We start from the raw sequence: 27,686 nt of genomic DNA, 5'->3' as shown, positions 1-27,686 counted from the left end.
CTGAGTATATAGAATTTCGAAGAAGGTGTCATAGAAATTAATCATGTAGCCAGAAGCTATTGTTTGCTGTTTCAAAGCAGGTAGTGAAACAAAGCTGGTCAAAGTGTCATCATTTATTTATGTTGCTATAAAAAGTTTTTCTTTTATTTAAATAAAAACAGATATTACATGTAAGAGAAAATATTTACAACAATAATATATATACTTAATATATATATATATATATATATATATATATATATATATATATATATATATATATATATATATATATTTATATAAATATAGAAATATACAACAAAGAAAAAAATTCCTTATTTTTTGCCAAAACTCAAAGCAGATTTGGCTAAAGTGTAATAGAAGAGTGTGAACAATTTGCTAAAAACTTGAGTGTGACAATTCCTTTGTTTAATATAATACTAGAGGATATGACACAGTTGACCTGCTGACTCAGACCACTAGATACTGAGTGTCTACCTCAATGTATGTGAGAAAACAGTATTTGTGTGTGTTTTTTATATCCATATATATATTTCTCAATGTTAGTATGTGTGTCATTCCAGCTATACCTATTAAAACCTTGGAATTAAAATTCCGCATTAAAATGCTTTTGCAAGTAATTTATCCAAGCGCTCTACCACTGAGCTACATAGCCTTCTTGATCAATGTTGTTATCATATTCCCTATACTGTATGGACGCCCTAATTATTTTAGCATTGTGCCCACGCGATGCCCTTATTAAGAAATCTTTTTCGTAAGGTTCAATTGCTATATCTAGGGTCAAGGCCAATTCTTCTCATGCAGACAATTATATTATCTCCGTAGGAAAAGCCTCGCCATTCTCTCTCCGTTCAGCCAGACAAAGACAGTACGATATCTCCTTTTTATATTTGTACCAGTATCAAGAGGCACCAGTATCGTCGTATTTAAAGTTTTGGTGGATAGGTTTTGGTGAAACAGTAATCTTGTTTATACACACACACTTCTATGCAAGAATTGTTATTATTAATTCAACATATTCAGGATTTTTATTTTATTTTTTCAGTTCGTATTATTTGTATCATTGCCGAATCATCTTGTATTGTAATCGTAGCAAAACGGCCTTAATTTAGCTATTACTTGTTAATTATTTTACTTGCTAATTATTTCAAATTTACATCTAAACCCTTTTATAGTTGTTTTATTTTTTTTTTAACTTATTTGACTTGCCCAAAAAATTTTCCTCATGATATGTAGTTTGAAAGGTACAGTTGTTTGACGAAGTTTAAAAACCTTTACAGCTGTTTTTATTTTATTTTTTAATTTATTTCAACTACACAAAACACTTTTCTCACGATATGTAGTTTGAAAGTTAGAATGGCAAATGTTGTTATATGTTAAATACAAATCTATTTTCTGTGCAAAGACTTTTTATTACCTGGGCAATGCCAGGTAGTACAGCTAGTTTGGTATATATTTAGTAAACACTTTGAGAAGGGGAGGAAGGGTTGAGGGGGAGAGGGTGAGAGTGGGAACGAAAAAGGATTAAGGGGAGAGGGAGAGACAGAGAGTGAGAGTAAGAGAGAGGGGGCTACAGAGAGGGAACTAGAGGGGGAAGAGAACGAGTCAGAGATAGGGGGAGAGGGGGAGAAGAGGGAGAGAGTCGAGAAAGAGAGATGGAGGTGGTAAGAAAGAGAGAAAGTGATTGGAGTGGAATGGAAAAAACGGGGAGAGTGAGAGAGAGCAGAGAGAGCGAGCGAGAGAAAGAGGGAGAGATTGAGAGAGAGAAGGAGAGAGAGAGAGAGAGAGAGAGGAAAAGAGGAAACAGAAAGGGAGAGGGAGAGGGAGGAGACAGGGAGAGAAAAAGAGAGAGAGAGAGGGGGAGAGAGAGGGAGAGTGAAGGAGAGAGAGAGAGAGGGAGAGAGAGGGAGAGAGAGTGTGTAGAGAGGAAAAGAGAAGGAGAGAGGGAAAGGGCGAGGGAAGAGAGAGAAGACACGGAGAGAGAAAGGGGGAGTGGGAAAGAGAGATTCTTCATTATTTTGACATATTCAGCACACCAACTGCCATATTTTAATTTGGAGAAAAGTTTTTGTTGACATCATATGGCAAAACAAGTTATATTGTGAGAACGAAAAAACATTGTAAGGCAAAGAAGTGTATAGCAGGGACATTGTCACTCAGAGGCGCACTATAGTTGTTTGATTAGCCTATCATGCGTCCGGTTAATTGAGGGGAAACATCATCTGTTTGTGTTGAGCCAATGAAAAACACGTTTGCATCTCACACCAACCTTAGTTTCACTTCAAAAACATTTTTTTATAGCTACAGCAATTCTTTTTTATGTTCAGACATATTACAGCTACGCAGGTTTCACAAACTGTAGATCAATCGACTTCTGACGATTATCTATTAGGCAATAGTAGTATAATGCCAGCAAATATTTATAGCAGTAATAAGAATACCCTAAGCTATAGTAATAGTAATAACTCGCCTGACTCGGAACATGTTTAACTTGTCAACCACGGTAGTATGAAAAGGACATGAAAGTGTCCGAACTGATTCTGCAACGCATTCGTGACCTTTTTATGACATCGGATGATGTACAATTTTCCGCCAACTCATTTAGTCAAATGTTATGACAACTCAGATATGCCACTATTAAGTATTACCGGTTTTACCAAGTAATTGTCTGTAATTGTAACTGTCTCGTTAAAAAAATTATTTGGTAGCAAAAGAGGTATTGGTAGTGGTAACCATTATTGTTATGATTATTTTAAAAAATTTATTCAAAAAATTTTAAATTTATATTTAAAAATAGCTCAAAATTATTGAAACTCATTAAACATTAAGCTAGCATAATGCCATTTTGTCTGCTTTTAATCAGAATTGTGCGTGTATAAGCCAGACACCTTATTTTGGTAATTTTATTTTGCGCTCTAGAATCGGCTTATATGTGGGGATATACGGCATGTTGTATTACATTCTATTCATTTGTCACAGGAAACGTGCGACGAGCCGGCCAAGCAATAGTATTCATTGTACATTCAACCATTTCTACAAAGTGATGAGGTCCTATGTTATATGTACATAAAAGCTATGGTCGCACTAGCTTTTGTACAATAATCACATAACTGCATTGTCATGGTGTGATTGGTACATTGAAAGATGCTTGCAGGTTATGAAGATAACAAATCTTATACCTGTTGCCAAATATGTGGAATTTGCTGTGCTGCCCGAAGCTCGGAGTACAACAATAATTAATTATGATACAAAAAAGTTCTGGAAACTCTCCATGAAGCACATTGAAGGTAAAGCACAAGGCAGATCCTACATTGTCAGTTGCTAAAAGCTTGCAAAAGTGTTTAAAAATATTTTTTGAACAATTTGCTACGAAATTTATTATTTTTGACATTATACAATCTGTGACCTTATCTGATTAGAGCCTGATGCAGTTCTTCTTCGAAATGAAGTATTTCAATTTTGCAATGGTCAGATTTTACTCCGAAAGAAATCAGTTAACCAATCAAAGCTGTATTTGTGAAACATCCAGCTCTGCTGAATGTCTGTAAATTTGCTGTCACTTTCTGCTCACGAATTGCTCGCACTCTCATTGCGTTTCTGTAGAGTTCCGCAGATGATATGATCTACATTAGACTCAGGACTCATGTAGGCGTAGTCCTAGTTTCTGCTACTAGTTTATCTTATCTTGTGGAAGTTTGAAGCTTTTAGCAAGTTACAAACTACGCTCAGACCTGCCAAGTGTACCAGAAGACAGACAATTTCAAGCCTGAGACCACTCAGTTTTTGGTCAGCAAATACTTTTTATGCTAGATATTGAAAACTTTTGAAACAGGTGATAAAAATAAATAAAAAGGTCTACGAGCCGAGTTCAAAGTAAAGTTAGAGTTATTCATCCTTGAAACTAAAGACTCGTATTTAAACATTGGTTACAAGTCAAAGAGGTAATTACATTAAAGGATGCAAATGTATTCAAATATTGTCATAGTTGGCAAGTCTGGTGGAGTTCATCACCTGTTGTTCTACTCTATGTTTACAAAGACCATGTACTGGTACAGATGTTAACCATTCATCCATTTTTGTTATTTCTCAACATCGAGCTGAAACATGTGGCTGCTCAGCCTACTAATAGCGATTACCTGTGTCTCAGGAGCTCTCATTGGCTATGACAGCCCAAAACAAGAACTTTTTATACTCAACCAGAAAATCAAAATTCTCTACAACCTAATTGAATCACAATGCTCGACTATCGTTGTTAGACGGTCCGCGGCTCAGGACTTGACAGACCCTGTAGAAGTGGTCATTGCGAGAACACTTCACCAAAAACTTTTACAAAAGTACCACGAATGCACACAGAAAGAAAAAATCCAAGGTAAGTTTTCTGCATTTGTTACTTGTGTACGCGCTCCATTCACAGTTCTTGTCTGGATAGAAAAAGGGTAAGATTTCTTTCTTTATATAATCGTGAAGATATATAGAATGGTGCTAGGTCGAAAATGCTGTTTCGAAAAATGGTAGCATTTCTTCACCTATATAATCGCTGCCAAAGCATGCATCAGTCAATCACTCTGCTTGATGGCACCATTTCTCTGCTTTTCTTCAAGAAATCTGCTTTACATCTCCTACACTTTAGAATGATGCTAGATACAACCCTTTAAATGCTGAAATGCTGTAGTGCAAGTTTCCTGACATCATTGCTAGGGTTTGTCTCCCCTCGCTACTCAGTATTCCATTGACAAGCCCACACAAGGAAACAGCTGGCTGTATAAAACTGATTGTAGCTATAAATATATATATATGCATACACATTTATGGATATATATATATATATATATATATATATATATCCACTATAGTATTATGCCTATCTTATTTGTTACATATTATATTAAATTATATGTATTATATAACTGTATTATATTGTATTATATCATATTATACTATATATCTCTTTATTATAATTCATAGTTAGATGTATGTATTGTATTTATATATTATGTTACTGTTATTTTAGTAAATACCTAATATAACTGTAAATTATATTATGCTATATTAATATTATTAAATATGTTATTATTAATATTATTATATTATTATAATTGTATTATTTTATAGTCTAGGTAGATGCATAATGTTTATGCAAACTAAAGTTTATTACAATAATAAGGATTATAATATAATTGTAATAAATTATAACAATTATTAATAAAGATAAAGCTAATATCTAAGATTAAATAATTTTAGGCATTATCATAGAGATGTTACTCCAGAAGAACACTTAAACTGTGATCTACTATTTTATTTTATTTTCATTATGAAGTCAAGGTTGATTTTTACAGCAGGTACTCAAGTGAGAGATTGTCAAGAATACTACGAGAAGGGAGAAACAAAGTCAGGGGTGTACAATATACGACCTGGCAATAATGCATCGCAAGAGTTTAGCGTGTGGTGTGACTTTGATAGCGCGCATGGATGGACTGTATTTCAGAGAAGGAGTAACGCAACAGTGAGCTTTGATAGACCTTGGGATGTGTATAAGAATGGTTTTGGTAATGTTGATGGAGAACATTGGTTAGGTACGCATACTTTGGACACATTTAGTTGTAGTTTTGTCATATTCCTTATTTACTAAAGCTGTGAGCACTAATTCAAGTATTGCTATCACAGTATATGATAGTCTCTGTATAGAATTCTTGGAGTCGTGTTTCCTTGAGCCTTTTTAACAATTTTTTCCTTCATCGACTCAATTGGTTTTGGGTGTTATTTGGCATTTGCATTTGCAACTTAAACAAATTTAGTGCAAATCTTTTTTATAATTTTCTGGTTTAGCATGACCGTGCTAGTCTGATGTTACATTTTACTTGCTTCTGAGTAAACAAGTTTAATTTCCGACAAATGTAAAGTTACTTTGTTTGACGATAATAATTAAAAGCAAAGATGAAACCTGAAAATTTCATAAATGGTATGAGTCTTATGAAAAAGATCCTTGATCTTGCTGTAGATTGTAATGAATAATAATATTTTTATGAATGATAATAGTTGTCATCGATAATAACAGTTGTAATGAATATTATAAGTAATAATGAATAATAACGAAACAGATAAAATTTATGTCTAAAGCATTGTCCTTAAAGATGGCTTGCTGGCATTTGGAATATGCAGGAATATTATTACACTTTAATAATATTAAGAATAGTATTCTAATAGTAAATAGATAATATTATAATATTACTAGCCGAATGCCCTGCGTTGCATGGGTATTAAAAACAGCTTATAAGCAATGGCAAATAATGTAATCGCTTGCCACTTGCTATTAGCCTAACAGATATCTAACTATTGTATTGCTAAACTTACTAATAAGTGCCGTAAGAGCAAGCTTTAGTGAAGTTCCGAGTAGTGAAGATAATGACTCACATCACCTAATGAATCCATAGCATCTTGCGTAGCTTAATTGGTTTGGTTATTGCCTGGTGAGAGGGAGGTTCTGAGATCAAATCAAGCATGAAGTGGATCTTTCATTCCTAGATTTTAATTGCTATAGCTGGACAGACAGACAGACCGATTGATGTATTCTGAAATTTATATACTATAGAAACCTAAATACTATCTACTGCTGGCAGATTTTCAACATAGTTTTGGTCACTTTTTTGTAAGAAATATCAATAATTGCTATAGTGTACAACAATACTTTTCAAATCTTGAAAACACTTTTTACATATAGTGTTTGTGTCACATGATATGACTAATAGTTACTGCAAAAGAACAAAACTCCTTTACGTCTCCACACATGTTACAGTAAAACCAGCCACTGTTTGTGCGTAATAATAATTTTTTTTATAATAAATAATTGTAAATATTTACAATGAAGACTGCCATTACAACAAATTGACACGTCTGTTCAGCTTGAGTACTCTGGCTGTTGTTTGCTGAGAGAGCGCCTTCGGGCCATTTTATAGCTAAGGCTATGGCCTAGGGACCAGTTGATCCTCTTTTCTGTCTAGCTCCTGGCTGGCTACTGCATCCGGGGCCTCGGTCACATCTGTTTTCAAAATTGTTTACTTTTGCTTTTTGGTACCGAATGCACTATGATTCTTAATGTTCTGTGGTCATGGCAGATTACAACTTTTAGTGTAGAAACGTCATCGGCACTCTATATGTGTTTTCAATTATATATCAGAAAATATTGTTTGTAAACTTACAAAAAAACATTAACAGATTGTAAAATTTCTCATTCAACTCAGTGCAGTATTCTCGTCGCTAAAATCTTTTATCATTCTCTTTGTTACGTATTTTGTTACCTACAATATTGTAGGAAATGACAAAATCTACCATCTTACTCAAACCAACCAAATACTGAATATACAGCTCAAAGCGGAAGACAATGTACCAGCATTTGGCACCTGGCAAGAGTTCTACATAGCTGATGAGAAGGACCAGTACAAACTGACTGTAAGTTACAATGATAAGTTTTCAACAGTTTAGACAAGTTTTCGACAGATTTATGAAGGTCTCAGAAACCATAGAGTTATCTCCTTCTAGAGTGATGTTATCACTTTAGAAAAAGATAACTCTATGTTAGAAATGCACAAACTGTCAAACTACATACCATGAAGTATAATCTGCTTACCAGTTACTGGTAAGCAGATTATACTTAGACGACTTCATTAAAAAATGGTTTAATTTGTTGATGAGATTTTGGTACAAGGGTTTGCGACGGCCGTTGATGAATAATTTTCGTTAGTTGTGTGCACATAAGCATTTATCATAAATCTCCTAAACAATCGCTTCGCTCGTGTTTGGTCGTGGGACTATACTTAACAATTTGCAATAGAATTATTTGCAACGATCAAACACGAGCGAAGCGATTGTTTGGGAGATATATGATAAATGCTTATGTGCACACAACTCACAAAAATTATTCATCAATGTATCACATATACGGTAGATGTGCCCTACAGTTAATATGTTGGTCATACTCTGCGTTGTCTACGTGTTATAGTATGTTTACTTAGAAGTTACATTTGCATTGTTTTGAGTTGTTCCTGAGTTTGGAATGTCTCTGAACTAAGAACGACCTTGATGCCGCGTGATTAAAAATAAAATGAATTACTTTTATGTTGTTTTACTTTACGTGTTACGAACCAATTCATAAACAGATATAAGTATAGCCAACACACAAAACACTCCGGTGGGGCCAGCTTCGATATGATCTAAATAAGGCGTCATCATCAGTCATGGTGGTCGCGTTTCGTTGTATAGTCTGTTGTTGATGTAGTCTTAGTTACTAACGCTCCTACGATAAACTACCACTTTTGATGATTGTACAAGCTTATTGCCTATATTACATCGAGCATTGTTATTTGCTTTTTACATGTACAACTTTTGCTCACTACGGTAGTTATGAATAACTTTGTATGATCTTAATTAAGTCAATCTATTAGATACAGAAGTTCTGATTGGTTATTAAAATAATTTTGAACTCATTTATAAATTCAAAATATTTATATAAATTTAATATATAAATATATCTATATTACATATAGATATATTTATATATAAATATATCTTGTTGTTTTTATTTTCCTCTTAATTTATTTTAGCTACACAAAACACTTCTCTCATGATATGTAGTTTGAAAGTTAGAATGGGAAATGTTGTTATCTGTTAAATACAAATCAATTTTCTGTTCAAAGACTCTTCTATTACACGGGCAACACCGGGTAGCACAGCTAGTATTTATATAATGTTGCAAAGTATTTATCTTTAATAACTTAATTTCTGGGAATCAAGTCTATAAATTAATGAACTCTTTTTAGCTTCTTACTACTCTTGTGTTTTCAGTTACTACTGTTGTGTGGCATAATTTGAAAGCATTTCTATTTTCAAAATGAAATTATTGCCAATAAAGTATTATATATCTAACATGCTTGTGTTTCATTAAAGCTAACAAACTTCGTTTTCTGGGAATTGTTTTTTCTTGGTTAACAGTCTAGTGTCTTATTTTATTGAGCTATCACTGAATTTATAAAAAAAGACTTGCATCTTAGCAGTCCAATGTGCCTTCAGAGGTCGTCATTGATAATACAGTCATATAATATGTACTTTAAGCTGGCAAAGAAAACTGACAAATCCTCAACTTTCTGCAATCAACTCCAAATTACTAGTCATGAAATTGTTCTGAGCTGCTATCCTCAGAGCACCGCACAAAATCGGATAATTTCACTGCCATATTACTTTGAGAGGTCACACACCCATAACAGTTTGTTCGACTTGAACAACACGATATGTGAAAATCATTCAGCGCTCTCACAAAAACTGACCAATAAAATGCTACAGCACTAACAGGTCTGAACAAGCCCAATTCACTAACTACATAAATATCTACACGATTATTTTGAAATGCAACAAGGTGGGCGAATGACGCCAATGCTTCCTGACTGCTTACCAGAATCTCCAGGTTCAATCCCTGTGTGATGCAACCTTTTTCCTGGCTCTGGACAAACACGACTTGTATTCATGCTAGTTGCTTAAAACTCTCAAGTTTCCAGTTACCCAACACAACTGTTTCTTTGTAACTTTCAAACTTGTCTTTTGTGAGTTGTCGCTTCTGATTTTCTAATTTCCTTGAACAACATGTTCAGCCAATGGTATAATTACAGGCAAATACTACGGGGTACAATGGCACTCTGATCGACTACCTATCTTATCACGATGGTATTCCGTTTACGACCAGTGACAGAGATAACGATCAGCTCGTCAAAAACTGTGCTATTAACCATGAAGGTACAGTATCATTTCCTAAGTGGATGAATTGTTATTAGCTAACAAAAAAGGAGATTAAAATGATATTAACATGGGTAAACAACTCCAGTAATCATTTTGAGTAGAAGCTGTCGAGTCTGAACAGCCATTAGATATTACATTCCCATTACATATTCTAGTGTCAGAGCTCATGAATTGTGCTCATTAAACTAGCATTATGATCCAACAAACTTTAGTAAAACTTAAGAATATTTTATTTTAAAATAGTATATTTTTCAGTACACTATTGTAAGATAGCATCATAAGCGGTAACAAATTTATTACAAATAGATAAAAGCTGTGGACTTGCATTGATAACACAAAATAATTACTATTATTACAAAAGTATTATTTTATGATTACTTTAAATAAATAGTAACAATAAAAGTGATCCATAAAATGTTAAAAACAAATAAAAGTGGTTGATTAGATTTGCATGGGTCATCGTTACATCAGCAACTAAAAAAGTCGTAGAGCCAAAGTCCCAAGCTTAATCTTCGCTGACCAGTGATTGGCCAACCGTCACACCGTTTGTTTTCATTTGATAATAATAATAATAATTCAACTTATCACTTGTTAGCAACTTGTCCTTTCAACTTGTACTGATAAAAAAATGTGAGTGATCTGTCTCGAAAGGTTACCTCGCCTTTGCCACATTCACTTCCATCCCTTTTCAATATTTTTAAATTATATTTTACTTTTCACATTACTTGAATAATAATAGCTTTAGTCCTACTAAACAGCTGCAAACTCTTAGGCTATGGCTAAACTTTTTCAATCTCGTGAAGAACTACTCTTGGTTTGAACACATTAATTCATATACTTATACACAGGAGTCAACAGATTTATAGGAGTTAAAAAACAATGGACAGTAACTACACTTTCACTTGGGAATTACATTTTTGCAGCAATATTTAATAACCAAATATCAATCAGTATTTTTTAATTAGTTCATGTCTTCTACAAAGTGGCTTGATGATATAAAAACATGCACGTATGTTATGATGTTAATCATGTTACACGTTATAACATGTTATAATATGTTATAACATGTTATAATATGTTATAACATGTTATAATATGTTATAACATGTTATAATATGTTATAACATGTAACTTATTCTTTTTAGTCATCATTTCACCTCTAAGAGCTGTGGCCTTGGCTTAAGGCTGGTTCACATTTGATCGCAGCATGTCGGAGTTGTCCTCTCGGTGATCATTTGTTGACTATGGGTGCCATAGATTGATGGCATTACAGAGGCAATGTCGCTAAGTGGCCAATGTTGAGAAAAACTTCAGCTGTTAAAAATTTCCAAGATTTTGCCATGCATCCATGACAGTCCTTCCAATATACATCACTTTAGTGATCGGGATTGACTGTCACGAATTGCTTAATATATGACAGTTGCTGCGAGACTAGCATTATATAATGAGAATGCTGTGACGCAGAATATTTTCTGAGTAAACAAGGCTGGGTTTGTGATAGTGTAAACGTTGTTATAATGAACAATCACCGATGTATTGTTGGATTAATACAATATATAATATATAAGGCGATTTTGTGTGAAACTGCCATTAGTTGTATTTTGTGAGGTAGATATAAAATATTTAAACTTTGAGCTACAACAGATCTTTTGGATAACAGCAATTGGTTAGCACCATAAACAATCAGCGTAACAGACATGTTGTCGCTAAAGCCCATTGTAGCACTAATTCAAGCACTACACTTTTGTATAATTAAGTTATAGAAAAGTGCTGATGATAAAAAGAACACAAAGATCATAACTATTATTGCTGTAGCGTATAAGCAAATTGTGCTTCCTTCTAAAAGCTTACTGGTTTAGTTTAAAACAGTTCGTATCAGGTTTTGCTTGTTTGTATTTAGGTTATTCTTCTTTCTATCGTTGCACATTTTCAGAAATGCTTTCATCTTCAAATAGAAGGGCTTCATTAACTTTATCTATGTTATTTTGTTGTAAGTGACCAAATTTATTTATTATTATTATATTATATTATTATTTCAACATTGTTTTGTATTGTATAAAAATAAAGAACAATAAAATAAAAATGGAACTTAAACGAAAAGCCGCAGTTTTTCTCACTTTTAATATTACTACGAATTAATATGATAATTATGGAACTCAAAACGCATTCATTCAAAATAGTCTCTTGTACTACTACTAGCTGCTCTGTGCTGTTAAATGGATTATTGATTATTTGATTTATTGACTTATCAGTATTATAAATATAATATATTTTGAAAGTTCACCGAACCCAAAACATTTTGTTTGAAATATCATTTTGTACAATTAACGGCTCTTGTTGCAATCGATTATAAACTTCGTTCTATAAACGATCGTTCTATAAACTTACAGGAGGCTGGTGGTACAAAGGCTGTGGACCTGTTCACCCTAGTAAAAATGGTATGTACTGGGGTGGATATTCGATTGATGCGATTGCTTCACTCATGAGGGTGACGAGAAACTAGGAGACAAACAGACAGACTTCACAAAGCTTACTTCTATATTGTACATTATCAAATCTACCTCCTGATGGGTTAACAATAGAAAATATTGGGTCCCAGACAACCTGCCTGTACTTGTCAAATGTTGTAAATGCATAGACAACAGTATTTAGGTATGAAAATTGTCATTAAATTGAATTAGATTTGTCAAATCGTAGGGATTAGTTATTTGGCAATAAGCTACAGTCTGATCTTGGCTTTTGTCAAAAATTCCAGAAGATCGTTCGAAAAGTGAATTGTCCAAATTTGAAAACGCGTTCTGTCGTAACAAAGAATGCAACCAGTTTGAAGCTGTTCCAAAACAAGAAATCGAACTTTTTAGGCATAATCTGTATATTGAGAAAACAGATAGATATAGATATCAGAGAATGTCTCAAAAATACCCTATTCAAAGATGGGGTTAACCTAGAGAGTATTGCCTTGAAATACAAGTTTTTGTGTCAGTTTACTTGTATCTCAAAGCAATAGTTCTAATATAGAATAACTAAATACAAATTAATCTATCCCTATTTTCTGAAAAAACCCTAAAAACCGGATATTACTCTAAAAAGTTATCAGTTGTTCTAATTCATCAGCCACGCTCGACAGAAACCAATATCTATCTAGTGGTTTTGACGGCAATAAAGTCATTTTATCTTGCCTTTTTCAAGTTACCTGTTTATTTACTTAACTATGTATTATTACTTGTGCTTATCACAAGTAATGATACATAAAAGTTCTAAGTTCAAACTGATCTAACGAGAAAGATCAAGCAATTCTTTTCTTGTAAACAGCTCGCGCATACTCGGTCATCTAATTGCCTCATCGAAAAACCATCTCGTATTATATCTCGCAACAAAAATTGGCTCACATACTTGCTGTATCTGTAAAAGCCTCACTTTTTCAGATTTTGTTTAAAATAAAATAGTGTGCAAACAGCTTGTGCATTTTTGTGATAAAATATGATACTGAGCAGTCTCTCGAAGATATTGTTTGGTGTCTGCTTAGCAGAGGCTGTATGAGGTTTTAAGAGCATTGTTGCACAAACAACGGCTCTGTGATCTTGGCTGGACAAGTTTTAGCTCAGTGGCAAGGGAGACATGAGTAATCTGTCGTAGAGAGTACATAATTAGAATTGGATGTCATTTCTGCCACCATTAGTTGCCTTTTTTGGGAGTTGCACCCCTTACCTGCCGTTTGCACATAAAGCATTGTAGACCACCAAGCCAAGGCTGCACTGAAAGATGAAAAGTAACACTACAATCTATTGCTAAAACACAAAATACAGTCAGTTTTTCGCACACCAAAGTAAGCCCTTTTGCATGAGATAATAGGAGACCATCAGTTGGCTATCGAGCCATGTTAACAGGTTTTTTCAGCTTATCTCAAAAGTGTTCGAGTTTGGATTTCTGGTTCAACATCCAAAGATCAAGATTTAAAGATCCAAACATCAATTTTTTCAAACTCTGCTTTGTTTGAGATCTGAGATTTTTGAAAATTGACTTTGAACCTCATTTGAAATGTTGGTGTGAATAAGACATCTATCTAGGGGTTCTTGAGGAAGTTGGGTGTATGAACCCTCGTAGCTTGCTATAACAAGAACAACTATCTATCTACCTCACAGCAGTGCTAGTGCAGTATTTCGCATCAGAAAGAGAATGTAGTTGTACACAACGAACCCAAAGTTATATCATAGACTCATCGTTATATTGACAAGGATTCATACTCTCTCACTAAACAAAAAAGTTTTTTATCTTTTATAAAAGACAGGACAGCAATAAATCTGACAAAATAATTCATAATTAATAAGAAAAAGCAAAAATTGTTGTAAAAAAGCCTGAAATTTTTTTCAGGCACTCAATAAGGAATATGGAAAAATGCTGAATATAAGGATTGTTGTGGCTGTTGTAAGCAAGGCTTTAAACTGCTTATCTGGATATACAAAAAAAATCTGTTTTATCAATTGAACCGTTAGCTTGTTAAATGTTTTACCTAATAGGAACATAATTTTTCAAGGTGCACAGTTTTTTAGCGGTAGTAACTTTAGGCTAATTATGCAATTCTTCAAGGTATAGATATCGGTATATGTACGATTGCTCACTATATAAATATGCCTAGCAATGCTGCCTAAACATTCCACTGATCAATCGCTTCAATATACAATTGCTTCAACATACAACCGCTTCAACATACAACCGCTTCAACATGCAATCGCTTCAACATACAATCGCTTCAACATACAACTGCTTCAACATACAAATTTTCCTCGGAGTAAAATATTTGTCTTGAAACTTGAAGTAACCTCCAAGATACAACTTTTGAAGTTTCTAAAAATGTTGCAGATTTGTAAATAAAGAGGCTGACAACAACTTAAAATATAATGTAAATAATACCAGAATAGCATGGAATATATAAGATCAGTTAGTTGATACTTCATCTACTCTATGCTAGAGTAAGTTACACCACATATCTACATCACTACCTTCAACTTCAGAACTTATGCAATGCTGATTCTGCTCTAACATTTCATATCTCTACAGTAAAGTAGCACTGGATGTCTTTGGAATGATTACTATTTCTTTAGCAACTTGCTTTTATATATGACTAACTGTACTACCGGCATTGCCCGGGTATTTAAAATCAGTTTATAAACAATGAGAGATAATGAGAGTTGCCTGCCACTTGCTATTAGCCTGGCACATTGACAATTAATAATTTGAGTAACCTTACGAATAAGAGCTACTCCGCTCCATGATGTTACGCCATGACTTCGCGCTTGACTGAAAGCATAGCCTATTTGCTTCCATATAGCAACATATCGCCTAATGAATGTATCAAGCTCGTGTAGCTAAATTGGTAAAGTGTCAGACTGGTGAAAGGGAGAAATTGAGATCAAATATTCTGCTATACGGATTCTTTATTTTAAGATTTTAATAGCTATTGCTTGACATATACAACAACGACAAACTTTGAAAATTATATATATAGATTTACTTTTCATACTTGCACAACATATTTGTTGTAATACTGTGTGATAGTGTAAAGTTGGGTTTCTGAGCAATGGAATGAATTCAGTAAAGGGCTCATTTTTGAGTAAGTATTTTCTCCAACATAGGCCTATGGCAACTTAAACAAGAGTTTTGGAACTAATTCTTTTTGCTTATTGAGTTTGGATCGCATTCTACAGGTGTGAATGCACAGGTGATTTTAAACAAACAAAACTTTATCTGTATGCATTCATTATCTACAAGGGAGAGAACACCCGCGTTTAGCTTACCTGGAGCTAAATTTGGAGAGAGAAAGTCTTTCAGGCTATAACCTTCTCTCCATCATTAAGTGCTATTTCCACAAGCTAAGCTTTATGGTGAAGCTACCATCGCTGCTTCTCAATGCCTCATCATAGTACTTACTAAATCAGAGAATGTTTCATAGAATGTTCTCAGTATGTGAATTTTATAGCAACATAATGTAAAGCTCTCATAAAATGTACATAGAATGTTTCATAAGATGTTCTCAGTATGTGAATGTTATAGCAACATAATGTAATGCTCTCATAGAATGTACATAGAATGTTTCATAAAATGTTCTCAGTATGTGAATGTTATAGCAACATAATGTAATGCTCTCATAGAATGTACAAAGAATGTTTCATAAAATGTTCTCAGTATGTGAATGTTATAGCAACATAATGTAATGCTCTCATAGAATGTACATAGAATGTTTCATAAAATGTTCTCAGTATGACAATGCAATAGCAACATAAAGCTAAAGCTAGATCTTTACTAAAATCTTTACCAAAGCATTACCAATGTTTTGAGTCGAGCCCAAAAATCTTTATGCGTAACGGTCAACAGTGTTAGTTATTAACCCCAAGCAAGCTCTTTAAGCGTGAGTAATTTAACCAATATTACAACTATTTGCTCAATAAATTGATTGTATTTTATGTAGCTTAATGATTAAGTTTCTTGCCTCTAGATCTGGAGATCCTGAGATCAAATCCAGTGCCATATGGGTATTTCATTGCTAGATTTTAATTGCTATAACTGGACACACGGTTTAACATAAAGACAAACATTGAGATTTATTCATATATATAAATATAGATTTATATATATATACATATATATATATAAAATTGTTTCCTCACCCCGGATACCCCGTATGGGTGGTAAATTCTGCTCTAACTCGGGTCTCCTACTAGAGACCTGAGAGTTTGATCACTCGCCTCAAGATCTTAGCTGTTCCCAATAGCGCACTTTTCTGCAACTCATCTGAGTTGATTGTTGTTGGTATTTGGCAAGCCACATTTTATGCGTCGGTGTTATTGCGCCCAGTGCTCCAATGACTACTGGGATTACAGTTGTTCTTACATTCCAGCATTTTTCAATTTCTTCTCCAAGAGGGAGATATTTCTCTACCTTTTCTTTTTCTTTGCTGGCTATATTGTAGCCATTGGGTACTGCTATATCTATTATAGTAGCCCTCTTGTTCTCCTTGTCTACCACCACTATATCTGGTTGGTTTGCTAGGACATGCTTGGACATATATATATATATATATATATATATATATATATATATATATATATATATATATATATATATATAAATGGTGGTTACTGATAGAAAATCGAGAAAAAAACTTTGGCCTCTGCAGCAGCTAATATACCTTTTTGCCTGACTTCGCTTGCCAAGCATCAGTATCCCGCAGCTTAATGTTGTCGAGGTCGTCATAGTTTTACTGAATGAAGTCATGGAAACAACTTTTCATAAAAAAAATTTTTTGGCTGTAAATAATGAAAAGCTTAAATAGCATAGACAATCTTTTACACAAACAAATCATAGACATCAATTGTATGAGTGGTTTGATGTTGATTTACTCACGAAAATGTCAATTAATGAGAACTACATCCCTTTGTAGCCTGGTTTAAACTGTAGCAAAAGATGGAGGGCAGGTTTCTGAGCTCCTTATTTATTTGTTGGAAGTTTATAGTAAGAATCAGAAACCACACTAGCCAATCACAGTCCTCAGTAGCAAGCTACCACATTCACTTTAACTATCCTTACTACAAGAAGTGTTGCGACTCCTTTAGTCAGGTTACGTGTACCTATAAATAAAAATATTATTAATGATACAGTGTTTACAGAGCGAGATACGGTTGAGCATGGTATAGTCAGGGCCATAGGTAAGATATTTCTGACTTCAGCGAACTATGGACTTTCTTTCATTTATTAGTTGCATATTTACAATAACAAAATGTTACTAAGCAAAAAAAACTGCAAAATATGAACAACTTTTAACAAATATTTTGAAAATATCATTGCTAGCTCTTTTAACAGTTTTCTACATAATATCTGGTTTTTAACAGAAAAGGTATCTTGAGCATTATAATATGTAAAACTATTGATTTGATTTTATTGACTAACTGTTCCCCTTGTTTTGTCCCACGACCAAACACGAGCGAAGCGATTGGTTGGGAGATTTATGATAAATGCACATGTGCACACAACTTCCAAAAATTATTCATCAACAATGAGACGAACCCTTGCCTCGAAGTTTCATCAACAAATTTAATCACCGTTTTGTAGAGTCGTTAAAGTATAATAACGATACAAAACGCATATAAGCCTATTTAAATATGTCACCAAGTCTTTGTAAACCGTCGTTATTATCTTAAAACTTACCCATCTAATCGGATTATACACAAATAGACAGATCTATTTGGACGAAAATCGTTATTAAAACTTGCTAAGTCTCACTTTTTTAAATGTTAAGACTGGAAATTGAAATGCCCAGCGACAGGGAATAGAACGATCAAGTCGTGCGCATTTCACTAAAAAATAACGTGCACTTTTCGCCAGTCTATAGCATTGTCGAATTGCCAAAGGTTTCGGTAATTAACGTCAGAGTAATGAAATCTTTTCATTTTTGCCGATTTCAGAGTAACTAACATTTTAGACAATTCTGAGTACTTTGGTATTCTAACTGATGTCTAACGCAGTGTAAGTAAAGGAAATGGCGATGAAATTTTTTTCTAACGATTCTTATGAGATTATCACAATATTTAATTATAAGTTTGGATATTCTTCTTGATATTGTTAGCTATGACATTTGGAAATGTAAACAAAATTGAGCATTGGTTTTCTATTACTACTGTATTACTATATTAATAATATTGGTTATTCTAATAATATCAGTGCATTTTTCTTCTAATATTGCATTTCTCCTATTGCAGGGAGAGAGATATAAACATACAATCTTTTTCTTTCATTATTGCTGTTTGTTGTATATAATAACACCCACACCCAGTACATTATAGCTACCATTGCAGTTATCCTATTTGACTGCTAATATTGCATTTCTCAACCATCAGTACCCTTTCTTTTTTCCAATATAACTTTGGTTGTGGGCTGTATGACAGTGGAATTTCTAGTTATTTGTTTTATGATTTTTTTGGCATCGAAAACATTTCTGCTTGCATTGAAATTATTGCCAACATATGGTATACTGCTACTTTACCAGTGTCAGGTAATGCAGTTGCCTGCCACTTACCATTAGCCTGGCACATTGCCAATGGCTAATTTGAGTAAGCTACTATCAGTATTGCTAAACCCCCTAATAGGAACCGTGAGAGCGAGCTTTAGTGACATTTCGCCTAACGCAGAGTGCTGTGCATATTTTAACTGATATAACGCCCTTATACCGTTCGGCTCATACCGCCCAATGAGTTCACTGCATCTCGTGTAGCTTACTTAATTGGTTATATTATAACCTGGTTAAAGGAAGGTTCCGAGATCAAATCTTCTGCTTTACGGATTTTTCATTCCAAGATTTCAACAGCTATAGCTGGACAGACTTAATTACAGACAGACATTGAAAGTTATATATGATATATATAACATAATAATATAGTATATAATCTATATATTACATAGATTAAGCATTGAAACTCTGTACATAGCAGGTACTTGAATTACATGAGTTGGCAGGTCTGTGCTGAACTATGTCACGTAACCAGTCTGTTTCTTCTTATCAACGTGTAAAGCCTGAATCTTACTACCGGTGCCTCGCCTAATCTCTTGGTATTTCTCAACATCAAGCTGAAACATGCGGCTGCTAACCATACTCATAGCAATTACCTGTACCTCAGGAGGGCTCATTGGCTATGACAGCCAAAAGCAAGAGCTCTTTATCCTCAACCAGAAAATCCAAACTCTGTACAATCTGATTGAATCGCGATGTCCGTCTTACATTCATAAACGATCCACAGATCAGGACTTGTCAGTACTGGCAGAAGTCACTGTGGCAAGGGAACTCTACCAGAAACTTTTGCGGAAGTACAGCGAATGCCTTGGTGAAGGTATGGAAAACTAGAAGTGGATTTTTAGCATTTTTTCATAAATGAAGAGAAATGCTAGATGTTTATGACACTTATGAACGTTTTAATACTTTGGCTCAATTTTTCAGTCCCTTACCATATTCATTAAATACATTCCTTGGTCTACTATGTGGTTGCTTTATTCATTCATTCATTCCAAATTTCTTTTGAAAGTTACAATCATTTTATAAATTAGGCGAATAAGTAGTGGCATAGTAGTAATAAGTTAAGTCAATAGGTAGAGTGACATATTAATAGAAATTAGGTCAATAAGTAGAAAGGCATATTAGTAGAAATTAGGTCAACTAGTGCATGTAGGTGGTATATTAATAGTAAATTAGATTAATAAGTAGAGTGGCATATTAGTAGAAAATATATTCAATCGTTAGAGTAACATACTAACAGTAAATTAGGTCAATAAGTAGAGTAGCATACCAATAGAGAATTAGGTCATTTAGTAAAATAGCATACCAATAATCAATTAGGTCAATTAGTAGAGTGGCATATTAATGGCAAATTGGGGAGTTGACTTTGCATTAATGGCAAACGGAATAAGTCAAAACGTATATGTTACTCAGTGTCTGTCATTCTATTATCTATACAACAAAAAATGTATTGATGTAAATAGCATACTTGATAGACAGCATTAGTTATACAAGTCAACATTCAAAGCAGTTATCAAAAAGTAGCGATTTCATGGAGGGAGAAGCTTGACAAAATGTTAGCGCTCAAATGAGTTATCAAACGTTATCAATGAGCTGACACGATAGCTCTCGCTGATTATCAGTGCTCAAAACTTTTTACCGCCTTTTCTTACCTCTCTATTTATTGGTTTAAACTCTTAAGATGAGACGTATCTACATGTAGAAGTTTTGTGTCACACAATGATTTATAAACGTTTCCCTCAAATTGAGAGCACATGTTTGTTACAGTGACTGAAGCACGAGACTGCCAGGAACATTATGAAAATGGAGCTAGAAACCCAGGAGTATATAAGATACGCTTTGAGAACGCGTCTCAAGATTTCAATGTGTGGTGCAATTTTTCTGACTCGCATGGTTGGACAGTGATCCAAAGAAGAGAAAATGGCTCAGTGCTCTTTGATAGACCTTGGATTGACTACAAGAATGGTTTTGGTGATATTAGTGGAGAGCACTGGCTGGGTAGGCTGGCTACTCGCTTTTTAGTAATTGTATGATTACATATTACTAACATTAAAATATAATATATAATACTATATATAATATATTATATAGAAATATATTTATTTATTATATATATTATATAAAATTCTATATTACATATAATTATATACTATATTATACAATGTACAATATATATTATTAATATACCGTACTAATGTTGCTATTGCAATGCTATTGCTGTATAATTATGTAATCCTCCACTGCTATAGCTTTTAAAAAATTAATCAACATACAAGGCACGTTTTAATGCTGGATGTCCACTTTTCACCTTCAATTGCTTTTTGCTCCAAAATTCTGACTGCAGATTTATCAAAGACATCTTATCGGGGCTTTTGCGTTTTTAGACAAACACACCAATCTTACAATGTGCAATCTTTTCTGTTTTTAATGATTAAACAATAAATGAATAGGTAGCATAACACCCAGAAATAATTGATATTTGGCTTTTACGTTTTGTCATCTAAAGAATCTTCTCTGAATGTGAAAACACATTAGGTGATATTGCGCTGCGTGACGCTAATCTGCGCTAGAACTTGCTTAGCGAGCTCATGCAGAGTGATAACGCTAGACATTCTCTATCACAACTTTATCGCTAGCCAAATGCATTTCGATTGGTTGGTTTTTCCCCAGAAAGCATTTTTATGTCGGGTAATTATTTCTTATTGATGTTCACCAACGTACAGCAGTACCATTTTGCTATATTGTTATAATTGAAACATTATCAGAACGAACACTGAGTTGTTCATAAATTTAAAATAAAACTGCTCCCAGTCCGGTAGGACATAACACAAAAATTACAAAAAGTCCTAGTTAAAAACCAACATTTGGAGTCAATCGTTGCGCAGGTTGATCATCTTGAAAATGGTAAATATTTAATAAATTAAATATAAAAAACTACTATAAAATAAAACTATATATAAAAATGGTAAAATATTACTGTTAAAAATACAAGAATCGTTTTTTCTTGTCTTCTTGTAGTGTACAATTCGTGAAAGTTAGATAGACCTAATAACAAAAGCAGAAGTTGTTTACGTCGTTGCCTAAACAACGCCATATTGACTTACCTAAATTTATTAACAACTCCGAAGAAACTAATGATACGGAATTTTATTGGCAGTTTGTGAGCGTGCCCACTATATCGTTTGCTGGTGAATCATACAAGTGTGTTTAGGCACACACCAGCGATATCTCCGCCCTCCTTAAGACGCACACGATAAAATCGCCGAGTGTGTTTGGACCTTTAAATATATGACAGCTGTTGCAGGTGCTTTTTTTGAAATTGAATTGTTCTTCATGATTTGGCAGGAAATGAAAAAATCTATTTGCTTACCAAGACCAACCAAATACTGAATGTTCAGCTGGAGACAATTGGCTATCCACCAGCATCTGGCACATGGCAGGAGTTCTACACAGCTGCTGAGTCAGACAAGTACAAGCTTTCTGTAAGTACTAACGATTAGCCAACTGTGAATGCTGCAAATCTTTTTCAGCGCAATTCATTCTACAGAAACACATTTTAAGATTGTATATTAATCTAGCATCTCAATAAAAGATGAACTACTGTTGATGAAAAGTTAAAGGAAAAATTATGCTTCAATTCACAAAACAGTCCACTATAAGAGTGAGTTGAGCAATGCATTAATTGCTACATTATACAACCGACTGCTGTGAAGAACATGCTAGCAATATCATCCTAAATACATAATCAAACTCCAGCAATTTTTGACATAGTTTTATGCCTAAAACAACATTTTATTTTAAATAAATTTGTAGTGAAAGCATTTTTAACTGATCTCTTTTTATTTTTCACCTGTTTTGACCTCGCTAATGCATTAGCTTAGCTCCTAGTATATCTACATCATATAAATCTCGGTGTCTGTCTGTCGATCTGTAATTTGATCTGTACAACTGTAGCTATTAAAATCTTGGAATGAAGAACCCGTATCGCAGAAGACGTCATCTCAGAACCTCCCCCAATGTCTAGACAATTAGCTAACCAATTGATCTACGCGAGATGCCAAGGTTTATTGGGCGATATAAGTTGCTATTTAGGTTAAAATATGCATAGTGACAACGTTACGGCGCAACATCACTAAAGCTTGCTCTCACTGCTCTTATTAGTAAGTTTAGCATAATGGATGCTAGCTCGCTCAAATTAGCCTGTGGCAGTGGGCCAGAATAATGGGAAGTGGCAGGCAACTACATTACCTGTCACTGTTTATAAGCTGTTTTAATACCCGTGCAATGCCGGACATTCGGCTAGTAACTTATATTAATTATTTATTAGTTTATATTAATAATTTTGAAAATTGCAAAATGTGTACTATAAAAGGGTACTTGCTAAATGATAATTAACCAATGATTAAACCAAAAAGAGCTATTAGTCTTGAAGAGAAGACAACTCTTTCTTATGCTCAATATTTAGCCTCCTTTTTGCAAAAGTTTGACAAGTCAAACATGCTCTTATATTAATTGCTGCAGTCACTATTTGCGCAAGCAAGCGCTTTTGCTAACTACTTTAGAATGAAAAAAGTTACTTTTTACACTATTACCTTGATGCAAAGCGTATTTCTTAGTTGTTACCTCTATTGTTAAGAAGACAATCCCGGCTTTTACCAAACTAATAACAATAAAGCAGTTGCAAACTAAACAGGATTTTAATCCTCACAATAAGCTTCCTGTTGGTTATAAAAGGTCAGCAAGTTCTACTAGCCAGGTTCAGAGCCAGAGTTATAATTTTATTGTGCTCATTTGGACTAGACAATCGTTGTAACATTTATATAAAAGTAGCTGATTTTGAAAGAACTATTACATTTAGTATCTACTTCAAAACATCTCAGAATTTTATGTTTTTTAATTTTTTAAAGATTATTAATAACTAGCAAAGTACTTCAGCAAATAGTAAATCTATAAAACATATCAATTGTGCAGTGAAACAGGATATTAGATAACAAGATATGAAGGACAAGCATTTACAAAAAACTCCGAGCAGCCTTGAGTCCTTTCGCCCTATCCTGCTGACAAAATTGGCTCAGTAAATTAATCACAAAATTCCCAAAAGGGCTAATTTCAAAATTCCAAATTTGGGCACAGTTAATACAATTATTTTCAATCATATTTTTATTAACTTTTATTTTAGAGCTCATTTTTTTTATTTTCATCGCAAATAACTTTTTTTATTTCTCTACTTCATTATGACATCAATACAAATAATTGTTTATTAAAACCTTGAATTGAGTCAAATATTTTATTCTGTGACTGGCTGATAGAAAGGCTTGCCGTGTCGTTTTGCAATAAGAGTCAATAAGCTGCATGCTAATTGGTCAATCCCAAAATCTTCTTCCGCATATTCTACGTGTAAAGGATTGACTGTAACCTTTTACTGCTACACAAAGAACTAAACCGCTAAGGGTATAAAGGGCAATATATATATATATATTTTTGCTAATATATAAATGAATCATTCAATGCGTGTGCAACAAATGACTGCAAATGATCAGGCTTTCACTTGCTCTGCCAAACTCTGGTCGCTGAACTTCATATATATTATCATCACTGGTAGGCTCCGCCTCTTTTCCAGGATGGCCGACTCGGTAGCAGGTCGGTCCATTCAGTGCTGGCTTTTACCAGCTTGTGACCAGCTGGCCATGTCTTGGCCAGGTCAAGGGCCGTTTCGATCTTTTTTAGCCTCGGTCCGCTGTCTGAGTCTCTAGCTCGAAGGTGATGAGAAAGCCAAAACGTCGAAGGGGCCATGACATTCTCTTGGTCTTGACACGGCTAGCAGGTTGTAATGGCTTTCTTAGGCCCGACTGTCCTTTGCCATTACATTCATTACTTTTACCAGCGTTATTACTAGTTTTCCTTCTGCTAATTGACCACTGGTGAACATTGAACAGTATCTTTAGACACTTTAGCTAGTTGTCTTCACCTGACTAAAAAATAACTGCCACTCATAGATGTGACTCAAACATATTAATTGACACAGCATAAAAGTTCTACAGAGGCCAAGCATCATTTTTTTCTAAAAAAAATATTATTTATAGTTTAAAAGTAAATATCGAAGCTGTACAAGCAGCATTTATTGAATCTATAAAATGAATCTCTGTACCCGTCTGTCCAATTACAGCAATTAAAATATAACTATGAAAAACTCCTTTCACAGAGGATTTGATCTCAGGGCCTCTAGTTCTGGAGAAACAGAGTTTATCAATAAGACTTAATAGACTATGGAGTTCAACTGGTCAGAAGATATTCTTTAAATTGGGTAAAATTCGTAACAATAAACATCTGGCCTCACTAGTTGAATTTTGGGCACTGCGCAGGTAATAAAAACAGCTTATAAACAGTTGCAGGTAATGTGATGTAATGTCATAGGTAAAATAATATAATGTTCATAAACCGTCTTTCATTACCTATGCAACGCAGGACATTCACATAGTAAATATATATCATAACAAATAATAAAATATGAATGTATTTACACACAGGTGAATGGTACCAACTACAACGGATCTTTACCAGACTCTTTCTCAGCCTCTCACGATGGAATGCTCTTTAGTACAAAAGATAGTGATAATGATTTAGCGCCAGGAAACTGCGCTGTTCAAAATCGCGGTAAAATCTTATATCCACCAATGTTATTTCTTATCAACAGAACTTTAAAAGCTAAACTAATATTGAGCTGTCTATGAAAGTAACCATTGCATTTGCTATTCATAAAATGATTTAATCAGTCACAGAAAAGGCATTGCTCTATTCTGATGTAATTGCAGTGTTTTATTTGTAGCTAATAAACGACGTGACTAACAAAGACTCAAGGAACTGTTACATTTTCTAGCAACTAACTACAAACTGAATGATAGCTACCACTTTCTTCATTCATAAGTCTTCATATATGACTATATGAGAAATAATTATGTATATTTGGTTTGTTGAAATGAGGACAGACTACAATTATTGTCTATTGTTATTCCTTCTATCTGAAATCAACTTCGTTTGAGATTTGCTTAAGAGAACTCACAGATTCTTCATTAATAAATAGTGACTTTTGAATAAACTTTACATGATAAAGTGCAGTGTATATGCCTTTATTTTGCATTGCGATAGTAGTCGTTTTAAATGTGTAAACTTTCACATAATTACGAAATTCTGTACATGCAATAATGTATTGGGGTAACTGAAATATTGGCCAACATGGGGCGTGAACACACAACATTCAACATATTAGACTGACGCTCAACCAACTGAAGTAATTGGCCACCTTCAGAAACATTAAAATTGTGCCGATTAGAGAATAAGTGACCGAGAAAGTGAACGATCAAACAATAAAATATATTCAACTAAACTCAGTACAACGCTGTACAATAAAAACATGCCTGATGCCAACTGATCATACAAGCTTCATGATTGGTCTACAGTAGCCATCCATTTGTTTAACTCATAGTTGAGTCACAGAGTATTAACAACACTCAGATAGAGCGTATATATCAGAAAATCAGACAAATATAGGAGGCTTTTGGAACATTGAAAGTTTTTATTTTCGTAAATGTGGAATGATCTAACGTTCACAATCGAACTACAAGAGGATTTGTAATACAGATATGTTTCATCTTTAAGGTCAACCAATCGGATTCATTGAAATAGTCAGTGTTAATGAAGAGACTACCTCTGCACGCGGAATTAATCCGTTACAATATTTGTTTAACAATGACTCAGCGCATAAGTAGTTTTGATTGGTTCATGGTGAAACATGATTTTAACGGACTCCCTAAACTTTAATCAGATTTTTTCGTGCTTTAAATTGGTAATTATTCCACATTCCTTTTGTAAGTAAATCACTGTCTGGTCATGGGCATATGTTGACTAGGCATTAATCATAATAGAGATTGCTTGGAAATGATTTTATTTTAAATTTCGACGTTTGTTTAATTTTGAGCAGCCTATTTTAATTAAAAGTGAAATTATTTCAATTCTTAATCCTGAGCATTTCAAGTCTGTGCATCTCAGCTTGAGTTCTATCAAATTCAAGATGCCCCAAAGTTTAAAGTTTTGTCATACTTTCGACCACGTCTTTTGAAAGCATTGACAAACATGTCTTTGAAACCCTATAGTGTTCCATAGTGGCTCATGTTACTGTAAAAATGAAATGATAATTCTTTTATTGAACAATCTCAAAACTGGTACATGGATGACATGAGATAGGAAGACAGCAATGAATCTACACGCTCAACAGAATATACCGACTAAAAAGTTAGGTTTGTGAATACTTTTTGAGTGACCGTGTCCCACATCTTTGTAGATGTTACTTAATGAAGGAAAATATTTAAAAGATAGGGAACAAATTCTTTTCCTTTCTTAAAACTATTTAAAAAACTTTGTTTGTATTTGATATATGATCTACTCAATTTTGTTATAGCACTACGGTAATCTTTCAGGAGGCTGGTGGTTTTCCAACTGTGGGGATGCTCACGTAGCTGACACAGGCATGTACTGGGGTTACTATGCCTACCGGACAACTTTTTCAGTCATGATGGTGACACGAGACTAAGAGACGAACTAGAAGGGGCCCTAGAGCAAGCCCTACTGAATGAGCTCAGTCTATGTCAACTTAAGTCTAACTGATAACACAAATAGTTACTGCTGTTAGGCTCAGGTTTTAATTTGGGTGAACATCTGTTAGCCTACATCTTATACTGCTAGCTTAAACATCTGCTAGTTATGTAAATATATGTCAATGAAGAACCTTGGGAAATTTGTGTTGAACAGAGTTGTCATAAATTGCATTCAAACCTCTCTACATATG

The 27,686-nt window shown here is 34.0% G+C and overlaps 2 protein-coding genes across 2 annotated transcripts; both read left to right on the top strand.

Annotated features, from left to right (window-relative positions):
• The first annotated feature begins 4,104 nt into the window (after positions 1-4,104).
• On the top strand, positions 4,105-12,286 carry LOC137404891 (ryncolin-4-like). The gene is made up of 5 exons (XM_068091116.1): positions 4,105-4,369; positions 5,337-5,573; positions 7,310-7,446; positions 9,657-9,780; positions 12,174-12,286. The coding sequence occupies exons 1-5, from the start codon at positions 4,105-4,107 to the stop codon at positions 12,284-12,286; spliced, it is 876 nt and encodes a 291-aa protein (XP_067947217.1).
• Positions 12,287-19,408: 7,122 nt separating this feature from the next.
• Positions 19,409-27,507, top strand: LOC137404890 (fibrinogen-like protein 1). Its single transcript, XM_068091115.1, has 5 exons — positions 19,409-19,661; positions 20,612-20,842; positions 22,190-22,326; positions 25,372-25,498; positions 27,319-27,507. The coding sequence occupies exons 1-5, from the start codon at positions 19,409-19,411 to the stop codon at positions 27,429-27,431; spliced, it is 861 nt and encodes a 286-aa protein (XP_067947216.1). The 3' UTR covers positions 27,432-27,507.
• Positions 27,508-27,686: the final 179 nt, after the last annotated feature.

The sequence above is a fragment of the Watersipora subatra genome, chromosome 9 (genome assembly GCF_963576615.1).
Source record: "Watersipora subatra chromosome 9, tzWatSuba1.1, whole genome shotgun sequence".
In the NCBI taxonomy this organism is placed as follows: domain Eukaryota; kingdom Metazoa; phylum Bryozoa; class Gymnolaemata; order Cheilostomatida; family Watersiporidae; genus Watersipora; species Watersipora subatra.
The sequence above is the reverse complement of the archived record's forward strand: the minus strand, read 5'-3'. Positions and strand labels throughout refer to the sequence as shown.

Bases quoted from the DNA above. Each gene is read 5' to 3' on its own strand.
- LOC137404891 (XM_068091116.1), top strand. From the start codon at position 4,105: ATGTGGCTGCTCAGCCTACTAATAGCGATTACCTGTGTCTCAGGAGCT. The intron at 5,574-7,309 runs GTACGCATACTT...ACAATATTGTAG, and splicing joins TGATGGAGAACATTGGTTAG to GAAATGACAAAATCTACCAT. The intron at 7,447-9,656 runs GTAAGTTACAAT...GTATAATTACAG, and splicing joins AGGACCAGTACAAACTGACT to GCAAATACTACGGGGTACAA.
- LOC137404890 (XM_068091115.1), top strand. From the start codon at position 19,409: ATGCGGCTGCTAACCATACTCATAGCAATTACCTGTACCTCAGGAGGG. The intron at 19,662-20,611 runs GTATGGAAAACT...TGTTTGTTACAG, and splicing joins CAGCGAATGCCTTGGTGAAG to TGACTGAAGCACGAGACTGC. The intron at 22,327-25,371 runs GTAAGTACTAAC...ATTTACACACAG, and splicing joins CAGACAAGTACAAGCTTTCT to GTGAATGGTACCAACTACAA.